This window comes from Cryptomeria japonica, chromosome 2 (assembly GCF_030272615.1).
Source record: "Cryptomeria japonica chromosome 2, Sugi_1.0, whole genome shotgun sequence".
Taxonomy (NCBI): domain Eukaryota; kingdom Viridiplantae; phylum Streptophyta; class Pinopsida; order Cupressales; family Cupressaceae; genus Cryptomeria; species Cryptomeria japonica.
Window position 1 is genome coordinate 21970169 of NC_081406.1, and position 16173 is coordinate 21986341.

The 16173-nt window shown below is 35.7% G+C and overlaps 1 protein-coding gene across 1 annotated transcript; it reads left to right on the forward strand.

Moving 5' to 3' along the window:
• The first annotated feature begins 9912 nt into the window (after positions 1–9912).
• On the forward strand, positions 9913–11577 carry LOC131048526 (F-box/kelch-repeat protein At5g60570). The gene has a single exon (XM_057982497.2). It carries the CDS (start codon positions 9965–9967, stop codon positions 11120–11122), a length of 1158 nt encoding a protein of 385 aa, XP_057838480.2. The 5' UTR covers positions 9913–9964; the 3' UTR covers positions 11123–11577.
• The last annotated feature ends 4596 nt before the right edge of the window (positions 11578–16173 follow it).

Here is a 16173-nt window from a genome sequence, read left to right on the forward strand (position 1 = left end):
ATTTAGTTATTAGTACCTCCAATACTCATAGTTTTTAGTTTTTTTAATTTTCAACTTGCATCCTATTCTCTTATGACAAGATCTTCAATATGTGCTTGCCTCCATTCAATGGGAAAAAAATTGTCCGGATTTTTGAAGATTAGTAAAACAAATGGTTACGTTTAATTAGGTCTTTCTTCCCATGTATTACTATTCAAAAGAAAGGAAACCTTTATGTACTTGCTTGCATCAAAGAAGGTAAGATTTGTTTAGATTTATGTGCTTCCTTGCATTAGAGAAGATAAGATTTCTACAAACTTTTTCAAATTTTCTTTTGCGTATGTCTTCGAAAATGGAACTAGTAACTACCAAATGACCTATGCACATTTACTTCTCAAGATTTTCAAAGGGAAAAAAATTGCACATATTGAAATGCACTAAAATATCTTTAAACATGTGGTAGGCACAATTAATTTGTTTGAAAGAAAAGGAAATAAGAACCGTACGATTATGTTACAAATATAACAAATAATTTTGTTAAAATTATTAAAATGTGTATAAATATTGAAACGAATTTACGACGACTATAGTTGCTATCTATAAAAATGCAAACAAACATGTCATTTTTATGAGTGTGAAAGTGATGAACAATTATAAAGAAAATAAATTTGATTCCAAATTAGAATTTTAAAAACGAATGTGTCATTTTTATGAGTGTGAAAATGATCCACAATTAGTAATACCACCTCCAACAAAAAATAAAATAAAATGTCAATCGTAGGCGGTGGGAGACATATGAAAGAAAGAAAGAAAGAATTTTAATGTTCACGAGGCCAAGAATAGCCTATGGGACAACCTCACCAATTTGAACCAACTTCTGAAGAGCAGATCTCTGCCTATGCAAGTCGATGATGAGTGCGCCCAACTTCTCTATATGTTCCTTGCTGAATAATTTATACCATATGTTATCAACTAAGATATTGACAAACTTATCCCTATTGTCTTTAAGTGCTTCACACTCCAACATAAAATATTTTTCAGGGTACACCCTACCGATGTTGCAAAATAGGCAAACTCTTTCTCCCCAAGTCTCTTTTGGTCTTTTCCACCGCCCGGTCTCACATCGAAGTTGGCGAGAGTTGGTTCTAAGCTGAACAATGAGGATTTTAGCTCTCTGAGATATATTAGCCCCCATATAGACTTTTTGGAGATGATCATAAGTGGGGTTGAACTGGTTGATATAGTACTCTTTCTTTCTACTGAACCCATTACCCCAGAGTTTTTGGTATGATAATGGTGGTTGGTAAAACACTCATGGAGTAGGTGGTGAAAACAAGAAGCCGACGTCATATAGAGTGGTCCAGGCCTCACATTGTAGTAGGCCATACTTCTCATTATCGCTGTCAATTTAATAATGAGAATGTCTGTTGATTGATTCCGCATGTTTCCCCCCATTTTCCCCTTCTGTTCAGCTTAACTATACCACCTAATGCTAGAAAAAATTCGTTTCTTTACAACATAAATTCAAGCGTAGGAGAAACCAAGAATCCCACAGGTTAGGAAAAATCACTTTTTTGTTACAGAATGTAGCCTGTAGCCATGGCTGCGCAACCAGCAGTCGCTTATCCGAATTATGGATCTGGATGACAACATCCGAGTGAGAACATGCAGTATTGTAAATTATGTTTACAAGAACTAGAAAGCATAGAATTGAAGCAAGCCAAAAAGTAATCTATTCCATTCGAAAAACTAACATATAGAAGTTCATGAGATTCCAAGGGTCACAAAAACCTCTTGAGAATCGAAGTTCAACAGTCACATTTGTTCATTACATAATAAAATCTAAAAACTATGAAATTTTCAAAAAAACTATATGAAATTTTAACCTAACTTCAACTAGGCATAACTTTCTGCTCGGGACTTGAAATTACGAGCCATTTAACTCGTTGGAAAGGTCTCCAAGAGTTGTAGATGATAATTAGAAAGACTGTTGTTTTTTGCCACTTACTAAGCCTAAAAATGACCAGAAAGCCTTCAAAAATACAAATTACTAATGTATAGACAAACTAAAAAAATATATAATTCAAATTTTCTTCGGATCAGTCGCGGTGGTGGGCGTCGGACGCTCTACGCTATAGAGATCCATTCGAACGAGTTAATGAGATTCGATCCTTCGACCAACAGGTGGTTGGGCGTCGAATACATTGGAGGTGAGTGTGAAACGAGGTACCGATTGCGTTATAAGCTTGCAAGTTTAGGGAAGTGAAAGCAGGCGCAGTAGAAGAAGATTTTGACGTGCGTGTGAGTGGTAAGGAATCAAAAACTTTTTTCACCCGCACTGTTGTTTTCAGTTCTGTGAAACATGGTCCAACTAACATGTCATGAAGTGTGTTGTCGTATGTGTAGAAGTTTATAAATATATCGTTATTATCAATCTATATAATTTAAATTCATAAGTAATGCATCTTTTACTAACCTCAGCTGTTTAAATTAAATTAATAGTAGTTACGGATGATAAATAAGTATATTGTTGTTTTTCGAAAGTAAGTCGGTATTTAGTTTTGACATCAATAGTGTGTAAGTAAATTTTATGGAATGGTGAATCTATTATTTTACTATAGAAAAATGATGATTTGGATTTGTCTTTTTTTTTAAAAAAATTTATATGAGATTGTGGTTTTTTAGGTTGAATTTGTTGATTTAGTTCATTTCTACATGTGTGAATATGTCATGTAACTTTTGGATTCAATCATGTTAATTGTGCATTTCTAGTATCAAGATCATTGGATTCTTTGTTTTTGTATTAATCATCAAGAGGTTGTGTTATTACCATGAATCAAATACGATAACAATTCTCCAAAAAAATAAAACAATTTAAAAGATCGAGACTTTAGGTATTGTCATGAATCGAATTTTTAGAAGCACATTACACTCACATATGGATGCAAAAACCTTGATGAATAAAAAATAGAAAATTAAATTTGACATAATTCTCCTCCCACTTACATATTTTTTTACTTCTATATTTTTGGCATCATGGGCTTAAGAGACAAAGTGCCTCTGTATGCCTCAAAAACCCCTTTGGGCTTATCTTTGGTCAAACTCAAGCTGGACGCGTGGACATCCTCACAACGCGCTAACATCCCAATAAACTCGCGGATTCTCGAATCTGACAAAGACTCGGACTCTAGTCGATGCATGTTCTTTGGCTCGTGTTTTTCCATAACGACTCTCCATGCCTCCTTCGAGTTTTAAAACCCTTCCTAGCTTATTTGGAGGGGTTCCCGGCATGGGTTCTTGGCCTTTGGCTCTCATATTGCACTCTTTCTCTCATATTGCTCTTGCTATTCTTTTGGACATACTTCTATTAACATTAAGTTGCAATCATCTTGTAGCAAAGTCTTACCAATAAGCATGTACCAAGGGATTCATCACTCTTGTATCTCAAACAAGAGGGGTTTGGCTACACGCCTTGTCTTCTCTTTATCTTCTATCATTGCATGCAACATACATTTTTCATATTTTGATTGTATCTATTATCTAGGTGCATTCATATTTCCAATTTACCAATCTTTACATTACATGCAATAGGGGTTTGCTTCTATTAAGCAGGGTATAGTTTTTATTTGCATCTTTCCAATTCATCAATTTACCAATTTTCTAGTTTATTTTTCCAATCTATCTATCTGGATGTCTATGGCGGTGGAAACACCTAAACGGGGGTCTGATTGAGGTAGGCCCGTATATAGCTCCCAACATTTTTCTTGTCTCAATGTGTGCAAGTGGTGAATAGGTCTTGCACGTCGGAAAGCACGCACATGAGCATTTCTGAAACTTTTTATTCTTGGTTTGTACGGACGACAACGCACTGTGCTGAAGTCGAGAACCTGAGAGCTCCCTAATCCAGAGGTATATGCCACTTTTGATTATGTTCTACTCTTTGAAACTAGTTTCCTATGTGTTACTATTTCTGTATTATAAATTTGTTATTTACTTTCGTATAGCTAGTTTAGTTGTTTGTTATCCTCTGGCTCATCTTAGCGCTAGTTCGAAGAGGTAGAGGTGGACTTATTTGTCCTCTAAGATTCATCATCTTGGAGGGGACAAATCTCCTCCCCTACAACACCAAGATATGCAACCAAAAAGTGAACACTTTGTGTTTTTTCAAAAAAAGGGGCATTTGGCAAGTGGCAAATTCAAAAAGTTGATGTTAATAAAAAAAATCACGCCTTTCATTTTCATTTCTTCTTGCAAACCTTTGTCTTCATCCATTTTTTGCTCATCCAACCTGTGCCTTTAAAGGAAGATAGTAGTTTTTGCCCTTGAAGTTGCCTTTGCAAATGAACAATGTGCACTTACTCTTCTCTTTGTAGTTTCTAGTACTCTGAATATTAAATTTAGTTATCAGTACCTCCAATACTCATAGTTTTAAGTTTTTGCAATTTTCAACTTGCATCATATTCTCTTATGACAAGATCTTCAATATTTGCTTACCTCCATTCAATGGGAAAAAAATTGTCCAGATTTTTGAAGATTAGTAAAATAAATGGTTACGTTTAATTAGGTCTTTCTTCCCATGTATTACCATTCAAAAGAAAGGAAACCTTTATGTACTTTTTGCATTAAAGAAGGTAAGATTTGTTTAGATTTATGTGCTTCCTTGCATTAGAGAAGATAAGATTTCTACAAACTTTCTCAACTTTTCTTTTGCCTATCTCTTCTCAAATGGAACTAGTAACTACCAAAATAGCTTATGCACCTTTACTTCTCAAGATTTTCAAAGGGAAAAACATTGCACCTATTGCAATGCACTCAAATTGCTTTAAACATGTGGTAGGCACAATTAATTTGTTTGAAAGAAAAGGAAATAAGAACCGTGCAATTATGTTACCAATGTAACAAATAATTTTATTTAAATTATTAAAATGTGTATAAATATTGAAATTATAGAAATGTAAACAAATTTCTAAAATTTTGTAAGATGATTGGCCAACCAAAAAGAAAAATTGCATTTGACGAATGCATAAGTATCTGACTTATTGACAAGAATTACAAATCTATCGTTTTTATAAAGTGTGAAAGGAATAACAATTATGAAGAAAGTAAAGTTGAATCCAAACTCAAATCAGAATTAAATAAAAAAATGTATCATTTTTATGAATGTGAAAGCGATGAACAATTCTAAAGAAAGTAAAGTTGATTACAAATCAGAATTAAAATTTTCAATCATTTGTACGAGTGTGAAAATGATGAGGATCACTTTTAAAAGTAAAATAAAATGTCGATCGTAGACGGTGGGAGACAGATGATGGTGGTCCTTGGTAAAACACTCGTGGAGTAGGCGATGAAAACAACAAGCCGACGTCATAAAAAGTAAGAGTGGTCCAGGCCATAAATATTTGTTTATTGATTCCACATGTTTCCTCCCCATTTTCCCCTTTTCTTCACCTCAACTATACTTCCTAATGGTAAGAAGTTTGACGTTCGTTTCTTTACAGCATAAATTCAAGCGTAGGAGAAACCAAGAATCCCACAGCTTAAGAAAAATCACTTTTTGTTACAGAATGTAGCCTGTAGCCATGGCTGCGCAACCGGCAGTGATGGTGGTAGGGGGTTGCACGCTCTACACGCTATGCAGTCCCATCCGGACGAGTTATGCGGCAGTGATGGTGGTAGGGGGTTACACGCTCTACGCTATGCAGTCCCATCAAGACGAGTTAATGAGATTCGATCCTTGGATGACTGAATAGGTGGGCGGGCGTCGAATACATTGGGGGTGAGTGTGAAACGAGGTTTTGATTGCGTTTTAAGCTTTGTAAGTTTATGGATGTCAAAGTTATTTTGGTTTCAAAACAGATTTTTCGTACAGCGTGATAGCAACGTGTTGGTCAATCGCAATCGCTTATTGCAAAATTGATGGTCTAAAACACGTGACTAATACGCATGTTAGTGAAAATGATCGAAGGTCTTGTCTGGTAAGAAATCAAAAACTTGCACTGTTCTGTGAAACATGATCCTTTTCTCCCTTTTTTGGATAAAATTATTATTTTTTAAATGTATTGGGAAAAAACAATCATTATGGCTTCAACGTCTGTAAAGAGACCTACGACATGACAGGAAGTGTATTGTCGTATATTTAAAAGTTTACAAATATATCGTTATTATCAATCTACCTATATAGGGAAAAGGACCCAGTAGTTGTGCACCCTAAATTCACGCTTCTCAAAATCCTACGTGGAAATTTCAAATCACTTCGATTTTTTACAGCAAGCAACTTGGCAAGTCCCCTGCTTATAACTAAGGTTTCAGGGCCACATCATCAAATATGATGCCACATCAGCAAGCTTTTTGCCAAGGTGTCCAAAACAACCCAAAAAAAAGTGAGACCAATAGGCATGCAAAAGAGACCCCAATAGTTGTGTAGCTGATATGGCATTGCTTGATTGGTAACTTTTTACAATATTAGTACATTTCCTAACAACTATTGGTACATTTCCTTACAACTATTGGTACATTTACTAACAAAAATTGATATTTTATGTTTCAAACAATAGGTTTTATTTAGTCAATTTTTGGAACAAAAGGTATCAACAACCCTCACAACAATTGGTACATGCTCAACTACTGGTGCTCTTCCCCTAATTTATGTTGATGAGTTATTTGAATTAAATTAAATAGTAGTTGAGGATGTTAAATAAGTATATTGTTGTTTTTGGAAAGTAAGTAGGTATTTAGTTTTGACATCAATATGGTGAATATATTATTTTATTATAGAAAATTGAAGATTTGGATTCGTTTTTTTTTTGTTTTTTTTGTTTTAAATGAGATTGTGGTTTTTTAGGTTGAATTTGTTGATTTAGTTCATCTTTACATGTGTGAATATGTCATGTAACTCTTGGATCCAATCATGTTAATTGTGCACTTCTAGTATCAAGATCGTTGGATTCTTTGTTTGTGTATTAATCATCAAGAAGTTGCGTTATTACCATGAATCAAATACGATAATCATTCTCCAAACATATAAAACAACTTAAAGGATCAAGACTCTATGTATTGTCATGAATCGAATTCTTAGAAGCACATTACACTCACATATCGATGCAAAAACCTTCATGAATAAAAAATAGAAACATTAAATTTGACATTTTCTCCTCCCACTTACATAATATTTATCCTTCATGTCATGAAATATTTATTCTCTTAAGACAAGACTAATTTTATGCTATAATAATTTAAGAGAATTTAAGTATTCATATTAAAATGAAGTAACTTGAAATATATTATAATATAATGTTATTAAGAAGAATCATTTATAAAAGTTTAATCATCATCATTTATTCAATTTGTTTGGTATATTTATTAAATTAAGATGAATTGATAATAACTTTATTTAATATTGATATATCTCACAAATTTTATATTTTTTGGTTTAATATAAATATGCTAGTTATTATTAATTTACTTGTACTTCTCTCAGAAATAACCAATTATAAAACAAGAGCTGTGAGACAGCATGAGTCCCTACCTTTAGGGTTTGAAACTATTTAGAACAAAAGTTGCGTATTACCATTGACTGTTAGTCTTAAGCTTTGATAATGTGCCAAGTTGAATTCTTTCAAAAAATATAAAGTATTTTTGCCTTGAAAATTTGTTGGTTTTCTTACCAAAACTCTTTTACATGTACTCATTTTATCTCTCTTACCGAATTGTTCCTAAAAACCCCTAGATTTGGAATCAAAATGTACTCAAATTGGATTCGTGCACAAAACCCTGTGGATTCAACCAGGTTTCTGATTTAACATCTTGTATTTGAATGCAAGTGATTCTGCACAGCTTTTATCAATTTTGACCTTTTTGAAGGTTTTGGTCCTCAAGTTTGTCATGTCAACCATGTTTTGTGTTTGTTTTGGGAAAACATATGCTGAGATCCAATGAAGTCTTCAACAATGATAATCATGAATTGAACCAGTAAGACCCTAATTAAATAAAACCCATACCATCTATTTGCACCAAAACCTTCATGTTTTCAATCTCAACAAAACGAGCAAAACACACCCAATAAATTTAGGGCAATGAGAGGGGAGCAGAGTGCTACACATTACATGTCAAGGTTGTAGAATCTGAAACTTCTCTGTCTCCTCTGAGCCAACTGATTAATCAAATAAAATAGCAAAGAATACACTAACAGCAATAAAAAAATTCGCTGAATTGAAAATTCATAAATTGTTGAATGCTCTGTTTTAAACGCAGGCCCCTGTTTTATTATTGCAGAGATTCTCTGATACAAAAAAGAGTTTATTGCAACTTACAAAAAGAGTTGAGTCTTAAGATATATAAAGATTTCCCAGCTACTTAAAAAGACTATAACAACCAGTTCAATGCACCTCAAAAAAGAATTCGAAAGATTTGCCAAATAAAGTATTTACTGCTTAAAGCAGAGCATGCACAGTATGCATTGTTCGATGAAAGAAACTAACTAATAGTTCTAAAAAAAACTCCAAACCAAATTCAGCTAATTCAGGCATGTTCATACACATGCTTTATTTGGTTGCATTAAATAAAAATAAATCTAAACCGGTCGACTAAAAATTGGTTGAAAGAAAGCAGAGATCGGTGGAAAAATGTTAGAATGCAAACTTGTCGTAAAGAATTACGAGGTAGGGGTCACACATAAGGAAAATATGCATACACATTTTACCATATTACAGAATACAGAGCTCAATCTAGTTCATGTTTTCCATGTGATCTTCTAGTTTTGTCCTAGAGAACTCAATCCACTAAAGAGCATAATGCTTAAATTTCATTCTAAAAGACTCTGCTAAATTCATCAAAGAGTAAAGAGCAAAAGCCTTCCAGAAATAATTCAAGACAACAACCAAAAATCCATTCTAAACCATTCATTCTTACTCCTGCACCAAATTTTGTCCAAAATCACCTTGAAATTAGCACAGCCACACTAAATAAACTTGAAAAGCACTGCAAAAATCCCAATCCTCGGGGGAAAATGGGAGTTGATATGAATATCAGGCCATTGACGTAGAACTTACTCTCTCTTAAGCAGCACTGGTAAACCCTAGCTACCTTCCAGATCGTTGACGTGGCAAATACTAGAACCTTCTAAATAAAAGTTTGGTAAATACTTCATATTTTTCCCTCCTCGTTGCTCATTGGTCAACACATTTTTTTCTTGAAATTTTAATCGAAAAATGGAAAAAACCTCGGGAAAATATGGGAGGACGAATCAGGAAAAAAGAAAAATTCATTAAAATTACATTTTTTAAATTTAAATAGTGCAAACATTAGAAAGAACGATTTATTTTTATGTTGGCGCAGTTCCCGAGCAGAAGTAAATATGCTAAGCGAAAACATTAGTTTCCTGCCTATATAGGCAGGGACTAATAAAATAGTTAAAAGATAAAAAAGAGAAATATGTGAACAGACATGTCATTTTCATATATTAATTTAACTATATTGTGTAGATTTACATAATTATATTTGGATTTATGATAATGAATGACGACCTTTGAAAAAATGTTAGGTATCTATCTTCTCAGTCGTTTATGAGAATTTTCAAAAGTTCTAGACTATTTACCTACTTCAGTAACTATTGCGTCTCCTTTCTGGAAGTGCAACAATTACTAAACGTGGTCCAATGTGCAGCAATCCGGGTAGACAATACAGAGTGGAGGCATGGATCGAGTCGAGAAAGGACGCTCCAAAACAGATTTTGAAAGGACGTCAATCAGCAAACATGGCGTCGTATGGATGGCGGTAGGAGCAAGAGGGCCCTCCAATCAACGACAAGAAGCGACCCGCGATGACACATATTTGCAGATACGACAGAGCATGCAAGTTGAGTTTGTGCAGGCCCCACGATTGCGTCAGCCCTTGTGTTTGCATTTGTTTTCGGCTGAACGAATTCAGCCTTCAAATACCTAATGACCTCTGGAAACACCATTCCGAAATTTGCAAGCAGAGCGTGAGGATGGGAGAAATGCAAGATCAGTGTGTTGTGATATTACCCAATATGGTGGACGACATCGGGCTTCTGTGTCTAGCCCGGCTGCCTCATTCGTGCAGGGCCAAGGCGCGGTGTGTGTGTCGGTCGTGGAGACGCGCCCTCGCAAATCCCTCTTCTCTTCGGCGCTCCTTCAATCTTCAATCCGCCCCGGAGCACTGCCTTTTCATTGCCCTCTTCGACACAGACTGCGATCCCTCCTACTTGCGCGCCACTGAGCACAACACGAGATGGTTGTTCATCCACCCTTCCTCCCTCCAAACCACTGAGCCTCTGCCCAATCCTCTCTCGCAAATCTCTACCGACCGCCTGAATCTCAGAAGCGTGGCCGCCACAAGCGCAAACCTTTTCTTGCCTGACATTCCCGATAACAAAATCGAGGGGTTCCAGTCTTACAACGCAGAACACCGGCGACGGAGCGCGGTTCCGTTCGCTGCGCCCGACTATAAACACGTCAGATTGTACGCCTGCGCTGCGCTGGGCGACTTGGTTTTTTTCAGCGGCGGGCAGAACGATGTCACCGGAACGGCACAATCGAGTGGTTGTATGTACGACGCAGCGAAATGTCGATGGGAAATCCTTCCGAACATGATAAAGCTGAGAATTGATTGCACAGGCATCGTTATGGACGGCAAATTTGTTGTGATCGGGGGCTCTTACAATGACGGGCAGTTTATGCGGGTGCATGCTTCGGGTGAGGCATACGACCCGAAGACTGGCAGATGGACGCTGTTGCCCGATCTGTGGGCCAATGGACTCAACTATGTTGATGAGTCGAATGCTGCGCAACCGGGAGTCGCAGTGGTAGGGGGTCACACGCTCTACACGTTGCAGTCCCATTCGAATGAGTTAATGAGATTCGATCCTTTGATCAACAGGTGGGTGAGTGTGGGATTCGTTGGAGGTGAGTTGCAGAGAAATCCGTGCTTGAGTTACAAAGTGATTGCTGTTGGAGAGGAGTTGTGGGTGGTAGAGCACGCCATGGGAAGGGACATCCGTATCCACGCTGGTATGCCGCCAAAGAATTGCAGGGATGGAAGGACGGTCCTCAATTTCAGGGAAGTGAAGTTACCGGAACTAGAGGGCTTTGATCATGTGTTGACATGCACAGTCTTGGCGCTATGAATGCATGCACAAAAAGATTTTAATGATGTCTAGAGGCCAAACAATTTGAGGGATCAAGAACTGCGGTTTTAAGTTATCTTCAAACTTATTTCATGTCGGATCTTTTATTATAAATCTTACTAATCCTTGCTTCCTCAATGAATATGTGTTTAGCTAAGTACGTCCAAATTGCTACAAAGTGCATTTTTCCTAGCATTTGTAACACAGGTGTGGGGATTCAATTTCAGAGATTACGAGTAGATCAGAGATCTCTATAGATCTTCATCTAATGTATCAGAAATTTTTAATTTTGATAAACGATTGTTGAGGTCCCACATTATGATGTCCCAACCGCCCTACCTACAACGCCTTTTAACTTTCGGTGGGATGTAGGTGTCTTCCACTCCGATGTATTCTGTTGTCATCATTCTCAGATTGTCCATAATTTTATTTCAGCTATTTTGTTTTTTGCTTTTGCCCAATTCATTTGTGGTTTCCTTAAATTATTCGTTTCGGGACGACCCGACTCACGGACCGGGAGTTCCTCTGGTCCATTTGTCATGATTGTAATATTTTATTTTATGTTTTTTTGACGGCGGACAGCCGAGTCGTGTAAGTACAGCTTAAAGAAATTCTTTCTCACCATTCTCCGACCACATCTCCACTTTCAACTGCACTCTAGCGAAATATGGGTGTAGTTAATCTGGTTTTAAAAGCGTCATGATTTCAGCATAACACAAAGATAAATCGAAAAATTATAGATCTTCGTTATGTTCCGTAGAATTAATTGCAAACGCGTAATATGAATCAATTCCTAGATATCTCCAATGACAAAATGTTTTTGGGCAATACAAATATCTCAAATCTAATTTATTTGGTTCATAAGATCTTTTACAAACTCTTTAAAACACCCGACTTTCATGTTCTTCCCTAAACACAATTAATTGGAATTATGAATTCACTAAAAATTATGTCTAATTTTAATTGTATATTAATTTATTGTTGAATTTTAGCTTATAATAGTGACATCTCCTGTTTAATTGGACTTTCTCTTAACTCCTCCACTATTGGCATCATCTTATATGGGAATGTCATGTTAACATCATCACTTTCAAGTGACTTCCATGTTCTATTTGACATCATGATGATATAATGCTAAAATCATTATTGCAATTGTACATATGAGATTTCTACCTCCAAGTGAACTTGACCTTAAGTTCACTTCCAAGTGCATTTCACCACAATATTTCTTTTGTAGATAAATTTACCAAGACTCTAGGTATTGCCATGAATCAAAATGATGGATAGATATATCCATAAGTGAGTGTAATATGCCCCTCAATATTACAAGATTATGTGCTAGATAAATTTCGTAACTTAATTTAAGAGAAAAAAATATTTAGATTTTCAATAAATTCTTCATTTCTTAATTTCATCGTCTACAAAAACACATAACTTTTTTCTTTAAATTATTACAAAATTAAATAAATTAAATTAAAATATTGAAGTCACAAGTCCTTTGAAGTAGAGTACCAAAGAGATGGGCACCCAACTTTGAACAAGAATATCTTAGAACTAAGAAAACAAGTCAAAACATAAAAGAAAAAAAGATATGATCTGAGGTGGCCTCAACTACTCATAATCTATTGAAAAGGGTGTGAAGGACTTGAAAATAACAAATCTTCCCAACTATCAAGGTAACATTGCCATGATTTCCATGGATGACCTTTTAAAGAGAGCACTTATGAGAAACACTTGTCATTAATTATTGATTTGAGTTTAAAACGTTAAAACTATTACAAATTAGTTGAAATGGGCAAAACAATTAGCAAAGGAATCGTTTGGTTGATTGCATAACCAGTAAAAATATTATGCAACTTGATATAGTATGAATAGATAGATGCTAGACAAAACCAAGTCTTTAGGTTACAAATGGAATTTAACAAAGAAACTAAGAATTTGCATGAACTACATAGACATAAGGAATTGAGATATCACTACTAAAACACAATATTTCGATCAATCAGGAAAGAATTTAATATAGATGGTAGTCTTTTTTATAATTTACCCTTATTTAAATCTAGTAAAGAAATATTAGATATAAGTTATTCAACTTAATTTCCAATTTTCAAATAATCCTAAACACGAATACCCTCAGACTAGATGATTTGTGTGAGCGTATTCTTAATCACCCAAAAATCTCTAAAACATATAGCAAGTGTGATGATAAAATTTGTACATTGCACTATATCCAATAATCCAAGTGATGGTCATTGTTTAAGGAACAAAGCATCTTCAATAAAAAAACATTTTCTTGTTTACAAATACATACATTTGAACTTTAGATAATTTCTAAGTCTTCCTCGCACTACACTTGACCAAGCGGGTAAGTGCACCAAGATGATGAACAGAAAAGTGGCCACATGCCAAAAAAAACCAAATTTTTCATAACCCGTGCGGGTTCTAAAAATTAAAAAATGTGCTAGGCTTGGTAACACGAAGCCTACCCAAAAACAATTTAAGAAACAAAAAGTTCCTCAAAACTCGTACGGGTTTTGAGGAACATTTTATTTTTTAATAAAAAATTAAAAGTTTCTCAAAACCCATACGGGTTTTGAGAAAGACTATTTTTTTGTGAAGGCCACAGGTTTTGGCCATTTTCAATGCCAAAAATCGTGGAACAATAGCAAGAGAAAGCCAAAAATTCATAGAACCTGCACGGGTTTGTAATTATTTTGGATTTTCCTAACATTTAGAGCAATTTTCAACAATTACACCCCATCGAACAGGTAAGATTTGATTGTTTTTGTTTGCATTTTAATTGAAGTAGGGTTTTTTAATTGATTTAAGTTTTGTTTTTATTAATTTGATGTCAGATTCTTCAAGCAATCCCCAAAAATGAAATAGACAACAAAGACCTCTTCCTGCACAAGCAACACAAGCAAACCCTGTAAACATTGCCATGAGCAACAAGAAAACCCTCAAAGTCCTCAAAATGTTGCTCCTCAACAACCACCGCCACCCCGAAACCCTCCACGTCCTCTATTAGATCATGTAGATGTCACATAAGAGGATCTCATCAATCACCTTACACAAAATAGTGCCCAGATTTTTATATTGGTGAATAGGTTGAGGTCCTCTAGGCTTGAGCACCACTCAACCCTCGCCAGAACACTAGAAACAATGGCTAATAGTGCAAATGAGGTATCTAGGGAGGTTGCGAAATGGGGTTCATGGAGGGATAGATGCCGAACATTTTATGTGGATGGGTTGTCATATGATCAAGTGAAAAAAAAGGGCATAGGTAAAGCTGACATATGTGCTCTTTTCACCGATCCTGTTACCAATAACAATCTAGAACTAAATACGACTCGGTTTCCTAAACATTGGTGTGTTCATGCTAGGTTGAAAGAAGATTTTTGGGATAGGTGGTATATGGTCTTTGACCAACCACCTTGTAATAATTGGGAGGTGCCTCTATATTTTTTGAGAAAGTTGTATTGTGAGTTTATCCTCGGTGAGAAGTCGAATTACTTTTGACATCCAGCAATTTCAGGGTAGAGGGAGAGGCTCTGCGTAGGATAGACCTGGGGCCATAGGGTGGTAGAGCCACAACATAGGAGGCGTACAACTCCTAAACCCATAGTTCATGTCACTGTCCCTATATCCTTGAAGGAGTCTATGGAATTACAGACTCTTCAAGCAACTACATCATTGACTGATGTCATTGTTCAGCATGGCACATAGTTGGTTAGAGAAGAGGATGTATCAGCACCTGTGGTACCTCCTTCATTAGCGACACCTCCTTCATCAGCATCACCTCCTTCATCAGTGTCACCTCATGCATCATTTGGCACGAGCCAGCCCATTCAACATATGTGCCCCACTTGCCAAGGTGTATGTTTTGGTGTAGACACTGACACATACAAGGATAGTTCGACATCTCATTCATGTACATGTTGCGAGAGTAGATGTCATGCTTCCACTACAGAGGATGTGGCCCTCACCAACGAATTGATCAATATGTTGTACCCTCTCTATCAGACACAGGTGCGTTTAATTCTGTTTATGACACGTTATCAATTAAGTGACTAAATCCTATAAAAAGAAATGATTTTTTATTTTTAGAACAATTTAAAGTGACATATAAATAAAATGCATTGCAGGGTGCAGCAGGTGGTGGGAGTACACCAAATACTTTTCAGTCAACTCCATGGCCACGAGAGGTAAAGATTTGTAAATTTGTTAAAAATATAATAATACATTGGTTTCAAAATATCTTTTGTTAATTATGTGTATCATTACTTGGTGTTTTATAGGGCTTATCGGTGACTGAGATGTCCCAACTTGATGATATCACGCTTTTGGCCATTGACTTTGGCCAAGATAGTTATGCGGTACCATTTAGATTTATATATTTTTGACTTAAGTAATATATTAAATACATGCTCTTTTCCCTCATGTTAATTTTTTATGTTAGTTTACCCCACCTGCCTCGAGGACATCTTGTGTGAGAAAGCCATCCTCTAGCACTCCGAGGCAGAAAAAAATATCCTCTCAGACACCCAAAGGATAGAAGGTAATTCAGTACAATTTAAATTCATTTGTTGAAATGTATTACGATTAAACATGTATATGTAGATATTGATAGATGCACTTAAATTATTTGTTCTATATACAGAAACATATGGGGTTTACGGAATTAACGAATGCACCTGATGTCGATGAGGTTTAGTAGAGGGAAGAGATGATATCTTCATATTCACTTTGGATTGCATTCTTGCTTGTTCGAAATAACTAAATCATTTTATGTCTATATCATATGTTATCATTTTTCATACAGGAAATGGTAATAGCTGCATTAGATTCGACTAGGCCTCCTAAGGTTATAGGAGAACTATATAAGGCTTCGGTGTGCATTTGTTCTATATATGCTAAAAATATTTGTTTTATCTAGTTTGTCAACAACTTTGGGTTATTAACTTGTATAATTGTCTTTAACCTATTACAGGCTCCTTCCAAACTTCCTACTGTTATTCTACCATTCCATTTCAGTAGAAGTCCTACACATA

What these genes read in the sequence shown, in the direction of transcription:
- LOC131048526 (XM_057982497.2), top strand. Translation starts at nt 9,965, where the DNA reads ATGGGAGAAATGCAAGATCAGTGTGTTGTGATATTACCCAATATGGTG.